Source organism: Arvicola amphibius, chromosome 1 (genome assembly GCF_903992535.2).
Source record: "Arvicola amphibius chromosome 1, mArvAmp1.2, whole genome shotgun sequence".
Classification (NCBI taxonomy): Eukaryota; Metazoa; Chordata; class Mammalia; order Rodentia; family Cricetidae; genus Arvicola; species Arvicola amphibius.
Window position 1 is genome coordinate 106156532 of NC_052047.1, and position 11281 is coordinate 106167812.

The 11281-nt window shown below is 43.8% G+C and overlaps 2 protein-coding genes across 2 annotated transcripts; one reads left to right on the top strand and one right to left on the bottom strand.

Moving 5' to 3' along the window:
• The first annotated feature begins 1143 nt into the window (after positions 1-1143).
• LOC119823970 (olfactory receptor 52H1-like) lies at positions 1144-2085 on the top strand. The gene is given in 1 exon segment (XM_038344110.1): positions 1144-2085. A coding segment is annotated over 1 exon segment (942 nt).
• A 7415-nt stretch (positions 2086-9500) lies between these two features.
• LOC119820325 (ubiquilin-1-like) lies at positions 9501-11048 on the bottom strand. Its single transcript, XM_038338561.1, has one exon. The coding sequence runs from the start codon at positions 11046-11048 to the stop codon at positions 9501-9503; it is 1548 nt and encodes a 515-aa protein (XP_038194489.1).
• Between the last annotated feature and the right edge of the window lie 233 nt (positions 11049-11281).

The window sequence follows — 11281 nt, forward strand, 5'->3', positions numbered from 1 at the left end:
ATGGGGAGTCAACAAAGTCTAGCACATTACTTTGAGGCAGGACGAAGGCCCTCCCCAATATATCTAGTCTGAGCAAGGTATTCCTCCAGAGAGAATGGGTTCCAAAAAGCCAGAACAAGCAATAGGAATAAATCCTCCTCTCACCGCCAGTGGCCCCACAGTCTGCCCGTGCCATACAACTGTCATCTGCATTCAGAGGACCTAGTTTGGTCCTATGCTGGTTCTCTCGCTCTCAGGCCAGGCTAACAGTTTCATTGGGTGTCCCCACCATGGTCTTGGTCTCTTTGCTTGTATTCTCACTCCTCCCTCTCTTCGACTAGACTTTGGGAGCTCAGCCTGGTGTTCCACTGTGTTTCTCTGCATCTGCTTCCTTCAGTTATGGTCATCCATTCTTCTTTCATGAGCTTCCTCCTTGAGCACGCAAACCCATCAGTGTATTTTACAAAAGTCTTGTCTGAAACACAGGATCTACCCTGGAGAAGGCAGTTGTCTTCCTTCTTCACAGCGCATCTCCATCCAGTACAGCATTAAAAAGGGAACTTAAGGTTTATTTTAAATTCTCTCCTCTCTCTCCCTCTCCCTCCCCCTCCTCCTTCCCCTCCCCCCTCTCTCTGTGTGTGTGTTAGTGGTATGTAGACATGAGTGCAGGTGCCTGGAGCTGGAGTTACAGGTGATTGTGCTCTGTGCTACAAAAAAGTGAGCACAGAATTCTCAGTACTGCTCTGGAGAGTGGTACTCTATCGTCACCTCTGAGACACTTCTCCACTCCCAGTATCACATTTTTAATGCATGTATTTTTATCTTTTCCCTATCTTTCCTCACTCCACTCCATTTCCCCCTCACATGTGCATCTCCCTCTTTTAAAATTGGCCCATTTTAAAGAGTCTTAATCACATGCAATTAATGACTCACATAGTGACCTTTTTATAATGTCTACTAATTGATATGAATACTGAAGCCATTGGCAAATAGAATGGGCAATGAGGACTTAGTCTACAGGCATTTCTTCATCTTGGAAATAGGAAGTGCTTCCATGAGGAATGCTAATCTGTCACCAATATTCTTCACTGGAGTGGGACTGTTCCCTTTTATAAATGATTCTGAAGGAATCTCTCTCCTCAGACAGCAGGTCCCACAGAGGCAATGAACAACCTAAGCTGTTACAACCCAACTTCCTTCATCCTTGTTGGGATACCCGGGTTGGAAAAGTTCCACATCTGGATCGGGATTCCCTTCTGTGTCATCTATGTTGTGGCCATTGTAGGCAACTTCATCCTCCTCTACCTGATTGCTGTGGAGCAGAGCCTCCATGAGCCCATGTTTATACTCCTGTCCATGCTGGCCAGCACAGACCTCATCTTGTCCACTACCACAGTACCCAAACTGCTGGGGAACCTCTGGTTTGGCTCCCAAGAGATAACCTTCTCTGGTTGTCTCACTCAAATGTTTTTCCTGCACTTCAGCTTTGTAGTAGACTCAGCTATCCTGTTAGCCATGGCATTTGATCGCTATGTGGCTATCTGCTCGCCCTTGAGGTACAACACCATCCTTACTCCACAGGTCATTGACAAGATTATGGTTAGCATCATTGTGAGGAGCTTCTTGGTCATCCTGCCAGATGTTTTCCTGCTGAAGCGGTTACCATTTTGCAAGACACATATTATCCCTCACACATATTGAGAGCATATAGGTGTTGCCAGGCTTTCCTCTGCAGACATCTCTATCAACATCTGGTATGGGTTTTCTGTTCCCCTCATGACTGTCATCTCCGATGTCATCCTGATTGCTATATCCTACATCTTCATCCTCAGGGCAGTTTTTCTGCTCTCCTCCGAGGGTGCCCGCCAAAAGGCCCTGAGCACATGTGGGTCCCATGTCTGTGTCATCCTCATGTTCTATACACCTGCCTTCTTCTCCATCCTTGCTCACCGTTTTGGGCACAGTGTCCCTCGTAATGTTCTCATCTTATTTGCCAACCTCTATGTGGCCGTCCCTCCTGCTCTAAATCCAGTTGTTTATGGAGTGAAGACCAAGAAGATCAAGGACAAATTCCTTCTTCTCTTCTCTTTGGGAAAGACACAATGAGTGGGCTCTGAAAACTAAAGTTGGTCTGGTGAAAATTTTATCTCCTATTTATTTGAAATGTGATCGATCATTCTATCCATGTACAAAGAACAGGTGAAGAGGAGAGGAAAGAGACCTACCAGCCCTGTGGAAAAATCAAGGCCTCTTTTGCTTTAGCTCATACACTTTGATGGATGAAGTTGATGATCTCTGAGTTAACTGAGCAACACCACAACTGAGGTTTGCATTTCTTACTAGATGTTTGAAGGACTAGTATTCCCTAACACCCTTGTGTTCCACAGCTTCTGAACGAGGGCAGTATGCTGTGTTTTTCCTTGTCAAGTACTTATCAATTCTAATCCTTTCTGCTATGATTACTAAATCTCTTTTGCTTATTCTTCTTTAGACCATTGTTCTTCGTGGTCCCTTTACTTGTTTAAAAAAAGTGAATAAAAAAGACAAACATCTCTCTTTAACTCCTTTTCACCCTGCACTTGTTGGATTAAATAGAGTTGTTCCTTTTTCTTTCTAATTTTCTTAATTTCATGGTAGAAGAAAAATCAATTTTTGGTGAATTTCTGTTGTTTTTAGTAGTACTATATTTAATTTTGGAAGAGTAATGTCAATTAATTTAGTATACGTATGTGAAGAAAGCATTGTAAAAATTATAGAATATATTAATAGACATTGTATTATACAGAAGTTTCTGTAATTCTGAACTCTGAACTATATATATATATATATAGTTCATAAGATTATATATATTATATACAATCTTATGAATTCACACACACATAGATTATAAATCCTTCAAAATTAATTTCTTCAAAACTGATTTAGAAACTCTGAATCAGCCTTTATGCAAGTACTATATTCTAAGCCACCAGAGCTCCAGAACCTCCCTTCATAAAGAGTATATCCCACCCATTTTCCTTTATGGTAAATGGTACCACCAAAACTTGGATGTTAAAGAAGAAACTACTTGCATGTATTCTGTTCCCTTACACTGCCATGTAGCAAAAATAACCCAGCATTTGAATTGAACATTTGAGTTTCAATTGCTCATAAGTCATTCTGATGGAGGTGTGATTCTGCATGTGTGTGTGTGGGTGGGTGTGTTTACGCAGACACAAGTGCGCATGTGTGTATATGAGTGTATGAGTATGTATATTTTTGGTTGTGGGTGTATGTGTTACATTTTACCCTTGTTCTGGCATCAAGCTCAACTATGCTCCAACCTATTATCTGTCTCTCCACAAGTATTTCAAAGTCTTTCTGGAAGAAGCTGCAACCTTGCCCCATAATTGGCTCCATCCACAAAGAGCAGAGCAAGCATTTTACAACTCACAGTGTGTGTCACTTTTCACCCTGCTGAACTCTACGGTTCCACGTTTTAGGATCACACACACACATGTTCTTCCTCATGTCCTAGGATCATACACACATGTTCTTCCTCATGTTCTAACTTCAAGCCTTGTGTCTTACTTGCATGGATTTGTGTTTAATTTATTTTCAGTTCATCTGCACTTCCATGGCTCTTGGAGCAAGCCTCCCCAGATGTTCTGCTTCTGTGTTATCATACACTGTGGTCTGTTATTTTGTATGAAACAGGACTTAACATGGTGTTCTGTGTAGCATGGACACTGATCTCTGCCAGTCATGCTTTGGGCTTTGAATGAGTTTATTAAGCATATAACAGCCAAAGCAAAAAGTCAAATGATAGGTGGACACACAGATAAGTAACATAATATCAAATCAAATGCCTAGAACATCCAGGAGAAATTCTCTGAGGGAGCCCTCCTGAACCAGTCAGCTAAAGTTTCAGATAGAGTGTTCTTTCAGGCAAGGCTTCCAAAGAAGAGTACAAACAACAGCAAAAGGTAACATCACCAAATCTGGGGTTTGCAAACATCCTGCAGAAACTGACATCATAAAATTTACAAGCAAATGGATGGAAATAGAAAAAGAATCATCCTGAATGAGGTAGCTCAGATTCAGAAAGACAAACATGGTATGTACTCACTCATGAGTGGGTTCTTGGTGTAAAGCAAAGGATAACCAGACTATGATCCACAACTCCAGAGAAGCTAGGTAACAAGGAGGACCCTAAAAGGGACGCATGGATCATGCTGTGAAGGGGAAATAGAGGAGATCTCCTGGGTAAATGGAGGCAGGGGGCACAGTAGAGAGAAGAGGATAGGGGATGAGAACATTAGGGAATGGGATGGTCAATTTGGGGGAGTGAGGTAGAGATCAATGATAAAGATATCTTGATAGAGGGAGCCATTATGGGGTTACTAAGAAACTTATCACTAGAGAAATTCCCAGGAGTCCACAAGGATGACCCCAGCTAAGACTCACAGCAATAGTGGAGAGGGTGCCTGTAATCCCCTGTAATCAGATTGGATAATAAATACCCTGTCATCATAGAGTTTTGATCCAGAAATTGACAGAAGCAGATGCAGAAATACACAGCCAGCTATGCACCAGGCTGAGCTCCAGGAGTCCAGTCAAAGAGAGGGAGGAGGGATTACGTGAGCAAGGGAGGGGGTTCTAAGACCACGATGGGGAAATCTATAGAAACAGCTGAACCAAGGTCACGTGAACTCATGAACTCTAGAACAGCAGTTGTGGAGCCTGCATGAGACTGCTGGGCTCTCTGCATGTGGGTAACAGTTGTGTGGCTTGGTCTGGTTGGGGGTCCTTGTTATGAGATCAGGATCTGTTCCTGGTGCATGAGCTGGCTTTTTAGAGCCCATGCCCTATGGTGGAATGTCTTGCTCAGCCTTGATAAATAGGGGAGGAGCTTGGTCCTGCCTCAACATAATGTTCCAGGCTTTGTTGATTTCCCATGGGAGGCCATACCCTTTCAGAGGGGTGGATAGGGGGTGAGCTGGGGAGAGTGGAAGGAGGGGTGGGAGGGGGAACTGTGCTTGGTATGTAAGATAAGAAAATAAATAAAATTAAAAAAAACAGACACAACAAAAGTGGGAGGATTAGAGAAGCCAATAGTGAGGGTGCGTATGGTCACAGTATTCTGTGTCTGTATGCAGTTGTCAGAGATAGATGATGTTTTAAAATGTGACAGCTAAAATCATAGAGAAGTTTGTCAAGAAAGAAAGGGCTCTATTATTCCTTACAGAAAAAAAATCACTCAAATATGATTCGAAAAAGTGGGGTGGTAGCTCTGTGGTCACCTGACAAGAGTGACCCCAAACCTTGGTGTGAAACTTGCAAAGACTTAATTATATTGTAGTAGGTCTGAGAAAGCAAGAAGCTAGTGCCATCAAAGACAGATGCCATATGCTCACTGTAGGTGTGGGCTAAAAAATAGGAAGGAGCTAGGAGAAGTGGGCACAGACATTTTTCCCTGTTCTGTTAGTTGATTCTGTTTCAGATTGAAAAAAATATATATATACATATATATGAAATAACTCACTATATATATATGTGTATATATATATATATATATATATATATATATATATATGAAATAACTCACTAGAAAAAAAAAGAAAAAGTCTCATGGAGCAGGAGGAGAAGACTGTACCTGAAAGTCAAGAGATAGAGGAACCCAGTGTTTTAGAACAGGCAGAAAACATCAGCTCAAAAGCACATTCTCATGGACATTGACAGAGAATCTCAGGTGTGTTTGGTATCAGCCTTTACATTTAAATGAGAAGTAAATTCTTCAAACCATAAACAGAAAAGAAGGTGCTGTTGTTTTGATAGGCCAAGCAAAAATAAATGATGTGAGACCATTCCAGGGAATGAGGTAAAGATTGGAAAACGAATACAGAGATCAGTTATCTACTGGATTTGTCTTTTAGGAGGCTAATATTGACGTTAGGGGGCTGGCTTCTGTGACAAAAAAGAGCAAATCCAGACTGGAGGTAAAAAGTGTAAAGAAATATTTATAAAAGTCAAATGTGCAAAAGAAAAAAAGGATGGCCCACAGCAAAGGAAGCAAAAATAATGAGGGCTTTGTGTATTGTGATTAGAGAGCTTTTGGAGACATGCATAAAAAAAGAAATAACGTTGTTCCTGAATACCTGTTTAATCAATACTACATGTAAAGGATATACATGTCAGCTGTGAGAAATATTTGCTAATTCCCATAGATGCCAGCATCTTACACGTGATAAAAGAGAAAGTGTGGATCATGGCAATACCTGAAACTCACTACAGTCAGTAGATAGACGCTATTGAATAAGGGTGTGTTAACCTGTACCTACTGCATGATGATAGGAATGTATATGCTCGTCTACTACAACTTGACATCTAGAATAGAACTTCTTGTAGGCCAGTTTAATATCTTCCACATTATCTCATGTTACTTCAGTATATGATTATTCCATTTATTTCAGTGAGCGTTTTTACAGTGTATAACCACATGGACTGATGTATTTAAACATGCTCAGTATGGGATTCTGTAGTGGCATTTCATTTGTATTTTAATAAAGCTTTCCTGAAGATCAAATAGTAAAACAGTCACCCTGGTCAGCCTTACAGACCAGGCAGTGGTGACACACACCTTTAATCCCAGTAGCCACACTAGTTTGCCATAGAAACCAGGCAGTAGTGGCGCACGTCATTAATGCCAGCACTAGAGAGGACTATAAGATGGGAGAGGATAGCTCTCAGGCAGTCTCATTATGAGGATTTTCAAAGGTAGGATCACCATTTCAGACTGAGGTAGAGGTAAGAGCCAGTGGCTGGATGTTTTGCTTTTCTGGCCTTCAGGTTTTTATTAATTGTGCTACAGGATTCCACTTAGCCATTCTGCCAAGTGTCCTTCCCTCATTTCTAAAAATTTCATTTTTTAGGAATTACATAAAATTTGCTTTAGCACAGGTACTAACTCCTTTCCCCACTCTAGGTTTTCAGCAGTTCTTCACTTCCCCTTGTCTTGCTAGAGAAAGAGCCTAGGAAGCAAGGTCTCACAGTGGCTAATACCTTAAGGGATCTCATTTCCGTCTCTACTCTGAGCTGGTACCCTGTGGATATAGTCCAGATATTTCCCCTTCATGGTGGGAAATACAAGCCTTGATGACCAAAGCCAAGCTTTTACTCACTCACCGATAGCAACGGGGATTTCTCAGCCTTACCAACAAATTCTACTCAAACCTGAGTGCTGCTCCTTTTTCAACCTGAAGATAGAATGCACTAAATCTTGTGGTGAGGGATGACATCATGAGAATACCAGTAGCTGCTATCCACCAAAGTATAACAAGACCCAGCACCCAGTAAGGCCACTAGTAATAATATAGTGATGATTTCCACCCCAATCCGGAGTCCAGCCACTGGGCCTTTGTGATGATGTGAGGTGGTTTAAATACTTCCCTTCCTCCATCCTCCACATCAGGTACTCACTCTTCACTCCTTCTTGGGTTCAAACTCATATCAGAATATCAGACCAATGCCTTGATGATATGTATAGCTATCATGTCCAACCTGCAGCCAAAAATAGCTATGAATGTGCCCCAGTGAAAAATCGTAATTTACTATTATAAGATTTTGTAGTGGGAGGTGTATAACTTAATTACACAGCTCTGAAGCAATATCATTTTGCAGTATAAAAAGCTTGAACTTGCATGCTAGGAAAACAGAGTTAAGTATGTACTAGGATCATTTTTGGTAAATAATGACCTAGAGATATTCAGTCCTCTTCCAGAATATTTGGCTGTCTAGGCTCATGAGCATCACGTAATAAGTTACAGCGCCTGCCTCCGAGTTAACTGCCCTTCTCAGCCTTAATGAGTCCTGAGACTCAGACACACATTAGCTCAGGCTTAACTGACTCCTATGGCCAATCTGAATTTTCTGTCCTTCATACTTACTAAAGCAATTTTCCGACTATGACCTCCCTTCCCCTCCATCCTTCTGTTGCCTATGTTCATGTACATGGCTGGTCTTAAACTGTTGATACTCTAGGGGACACTGCATCTTTCTACTCTGTGAGTCCTGCCCCTGATAACCCAGAAATTACAGGAGAGATATCTGGGTATAAGTGTGAAACCATGGGCTAGTTTTATTAAGACATAGGGCAGAAACGTAGGATTCAGAGTGGGAATAAACCAGGGGAATGCTACTGAACTATATTAGGAAGTTCTGGGCAATAGACACCCCCTAGGACACCCAAAGAGAAGGTAAGCAAGCTGGAGGAAATGCGAAAAGCACAACTGTTAGAAACCTAGAAGCCATAAACACAAAAGAGCCAGAACTTTGCTTATAAAAAGGCCCAAAACCTCTGAGAGATAAACTTTAAAAGAACTGAAATAACATACTCCAAGGAGCAAATGAAATAGTTGACTTCTTAAAGAGGATTAAAGGTACCATTCATCAAAGAAACAAGACTCTATAGGTCAAATTCTAGAAATAAAATTTGAAAAAGAATTCAGAGAGTTTTATAAAGGCTTCTGCATCTTATTGGGCTAACTCCCTAACTGCAGAGGGTCATAAAATTTTGCCCCCAGGAGGGAGACATATCAAAATTCAGAGGCAAAAACTATACAAATAGACCAGTATCTGATAGGGCAACAGAAGTAAGCATTTTGGAGGAGACAACCCTGTGCTTCTGATGAAAGCAGGTGTCAAGTGAAGAACTTTAGCTTAGAGGGAAGTTAAAAAGCAAAAGAACTTAGACAGAAAAACATGCAGACAAAGATATGTGTGGTTTCAAGAGGTCTTAAGAAAAGTCAGGACTTCTTAGGAGAGTAGCAGCCAGAATTCTGACTCGGGAAGTAGTCAGTAGAGGTGATGGCAACGCTGGCAGGACACCTGAATGTGGGTAAATATGAGTAAAAATATCAAAAATTTCAGGATTTCTCTATTTTTAGTGTATTGCATGGGGGAGAGCATGAGGAGTGCGTGCATGTGGGCATGTCTCTGCCAGAGTCTACCATCAGGTATCTTCCACCTTATTTTGGAGACTGAGCATAGAGATCACTGACTGACTAGTCAGTCTGTGAGCTCCAGACATCCTCCCATCCCACTGCATAGTGCTAGGGTTACAGATGCACCACTGAAACAGGCTTTTACATGGGTACTAGGGATCTGAACTCAGTCTTCATGCATGCACAGGAAGCCCTTTTTACCCATGAGCCATTGAGCCGACTCCCAGCCATTTGTTATCTTTGGAACGCAAAAAGATCCTTAGGTTATTGACACGAGAGTAAGTAAAGCCTATCCTCAGAGCATTATCCAAGTCTCTCCCCAAATAAGATGATGTTGCCCACCCAGCCTCAAACCTACAACACACAGGAGCTCCAACCAATCTTCTTTAATGAAGAACAGGCTAGGGCAGTGAGAGAAGGGCTGCCTGAATGTGCTCATAACCCAAGGAGGAGGAATTTCTAAAATAAGTGCCTTCCCTCCCCTTCCCCCTCTTCCTCCCTTTCCACAGAATGGCGCAGGGTGAGCATCCCCTGGAGAGACTAGGCCTGCGGAGCCCCAAGAAGGCTCTCAATGGCGGCGTGGATATCTCCACCTGTGGCGATAAGGGCCTGCAGGTTTGCATCCCGGTTAGCGAAACCCAAAGCCTTCAGCTGCTCCAGTTCTTGCTGGTAGCGACCTTCAGTGAGGAGGGCCGAGGACAGCACAGTGTGGTTAGGCTGCGAACAGGCGTTGGCCAAGGAATGGAAGAGCTGAAGAAAGGCCAAGGAGGGTTGTGTGGTATCTTCTCTATGGGCTTGTCTTCTACCCCTAGTTTCAGGGGCTCCTCTAACCCCACGTGGTTTAGTTGAGTCCCGTAAGAACGGTCCCAGCTCAGGCACCTCCCTTGACAGTATCTGCAGGCCTTGTTCTATCTGTAGCAATGCCTGCAGCGCTCGCGGGTTGGTAAGAATGGGGAGAAGTGGCATATGATGTAGTAGAGGGCTGCCAGTTGCCAGCTGGTGTAGCAGTGCTGGATTCTGCTGCAGGACGTTCAAGGCTCGACACAAAACAGAGGTTGAGAGTCTCGACTGATTGGTTAGAGGGGCCTTCTCCACTGGCTGCTGGCTCTCTTGGAAAGGGAGATCTGAGGATAGCTGTAAATCTAATGTACCAGGTCGGCACCCTGAACTGACCTGACTTGAGACGATGCCCTTGACCTGAGTAACTCCTCCTGTACTGACCTCTTGTGCCAAAGGCCTGGCCGGAGTGGAGATGGCTGGGATGGTGGCGGTGGGGTCAGAACTGCTCTGAGTGCTGGCGGCTTCTCCTCTGCACAGCTCTGAGCCCTTAGAGGCCACCAATAAGGCCAAAGTGGAAAGCATAATCTGCTGGATCTCAGAGCAGCCAGGACGCATAGCATTGTCACCTCCTGGCACTGCTTTTGGAGCCTCCAGCCTCTGCTTGTGTTCCTGCAGGACTTCCTGTTGGCGAGCAGGCTTCGGGAAGGTTTCCGGAAACTTGAGCGCTGGATCGCGTTTCTGTACCGTCTTTGAGGATTCAGGAACTTGCAGGCTATTGGCTTGTTTCTCATTTGTCAGTCCTTGAATCAGAGGTTCTTCCAAGAATTGCTCCACCGACTCTGGTGCCATGGTCAGCAGCTGGACAAGCTGACTGAAGAAATCAGCTAGGTCAGGTGAGGTTCGGGCCAGCCGGCTTAGCCTGGCTAGGACCCCAGAACTATCAGAGGCAGACGGTTCCGAACGGTGGGTAAAGTGGCCTGTGGGGCCCGCCAGAGTTCCCGTACACACTGACCCTTTCAGACGAGTCCTCACTACCACGTGGACTGTCGAGTCATCAAGGATGCCACGCTGGCTCAGTATGTCTTGATCCCGGAGAATCTTCCCAGAGAAGATGAGCACCAATCGGTCAGAGTCACAGTGAAGGAATTTGGAAATTTGCTTCTTAAAGCGGTGGACGTTGCTATTTTCTGCCAGCAAAAATTCCTGGCAGTCCTGTGGGGTCTTGACAAACACTCTGATGATACGTGAGGATGGCTCCCTACCAGACACCAGCTGGCTGTCCCCTGCTTCTTCCCTAGCCCGTGCCATATTTACTTAGGAAGAGGATGCAGGGTTACCTGAGGGCACAGTGGAGCACACACCTTCGAAAGCTTTGATGTGGCACTGAGCACACCTGGGAGCAGGGACCAGTAGGTGTCCTTTCACCTACCTCCTGCAGATGCCACCTCCCAGTGTTGCCCTACAGCCACCTGGCTCCCATACAGGGGCAGCTGCTCCTCTCTTTGGCAATCTTTAGGGGATATGCTGTCAGTGATGAGGTC

Coding starts and splice junctions, on each gene's coding strand:
- LOC119820325 (XM_038338561.1), bottom strand. CDS start 11,048: ATGGCACGGGCTAGGGAAGAAGCAGGGGACAGCCAGCTGGTGTCTGGT.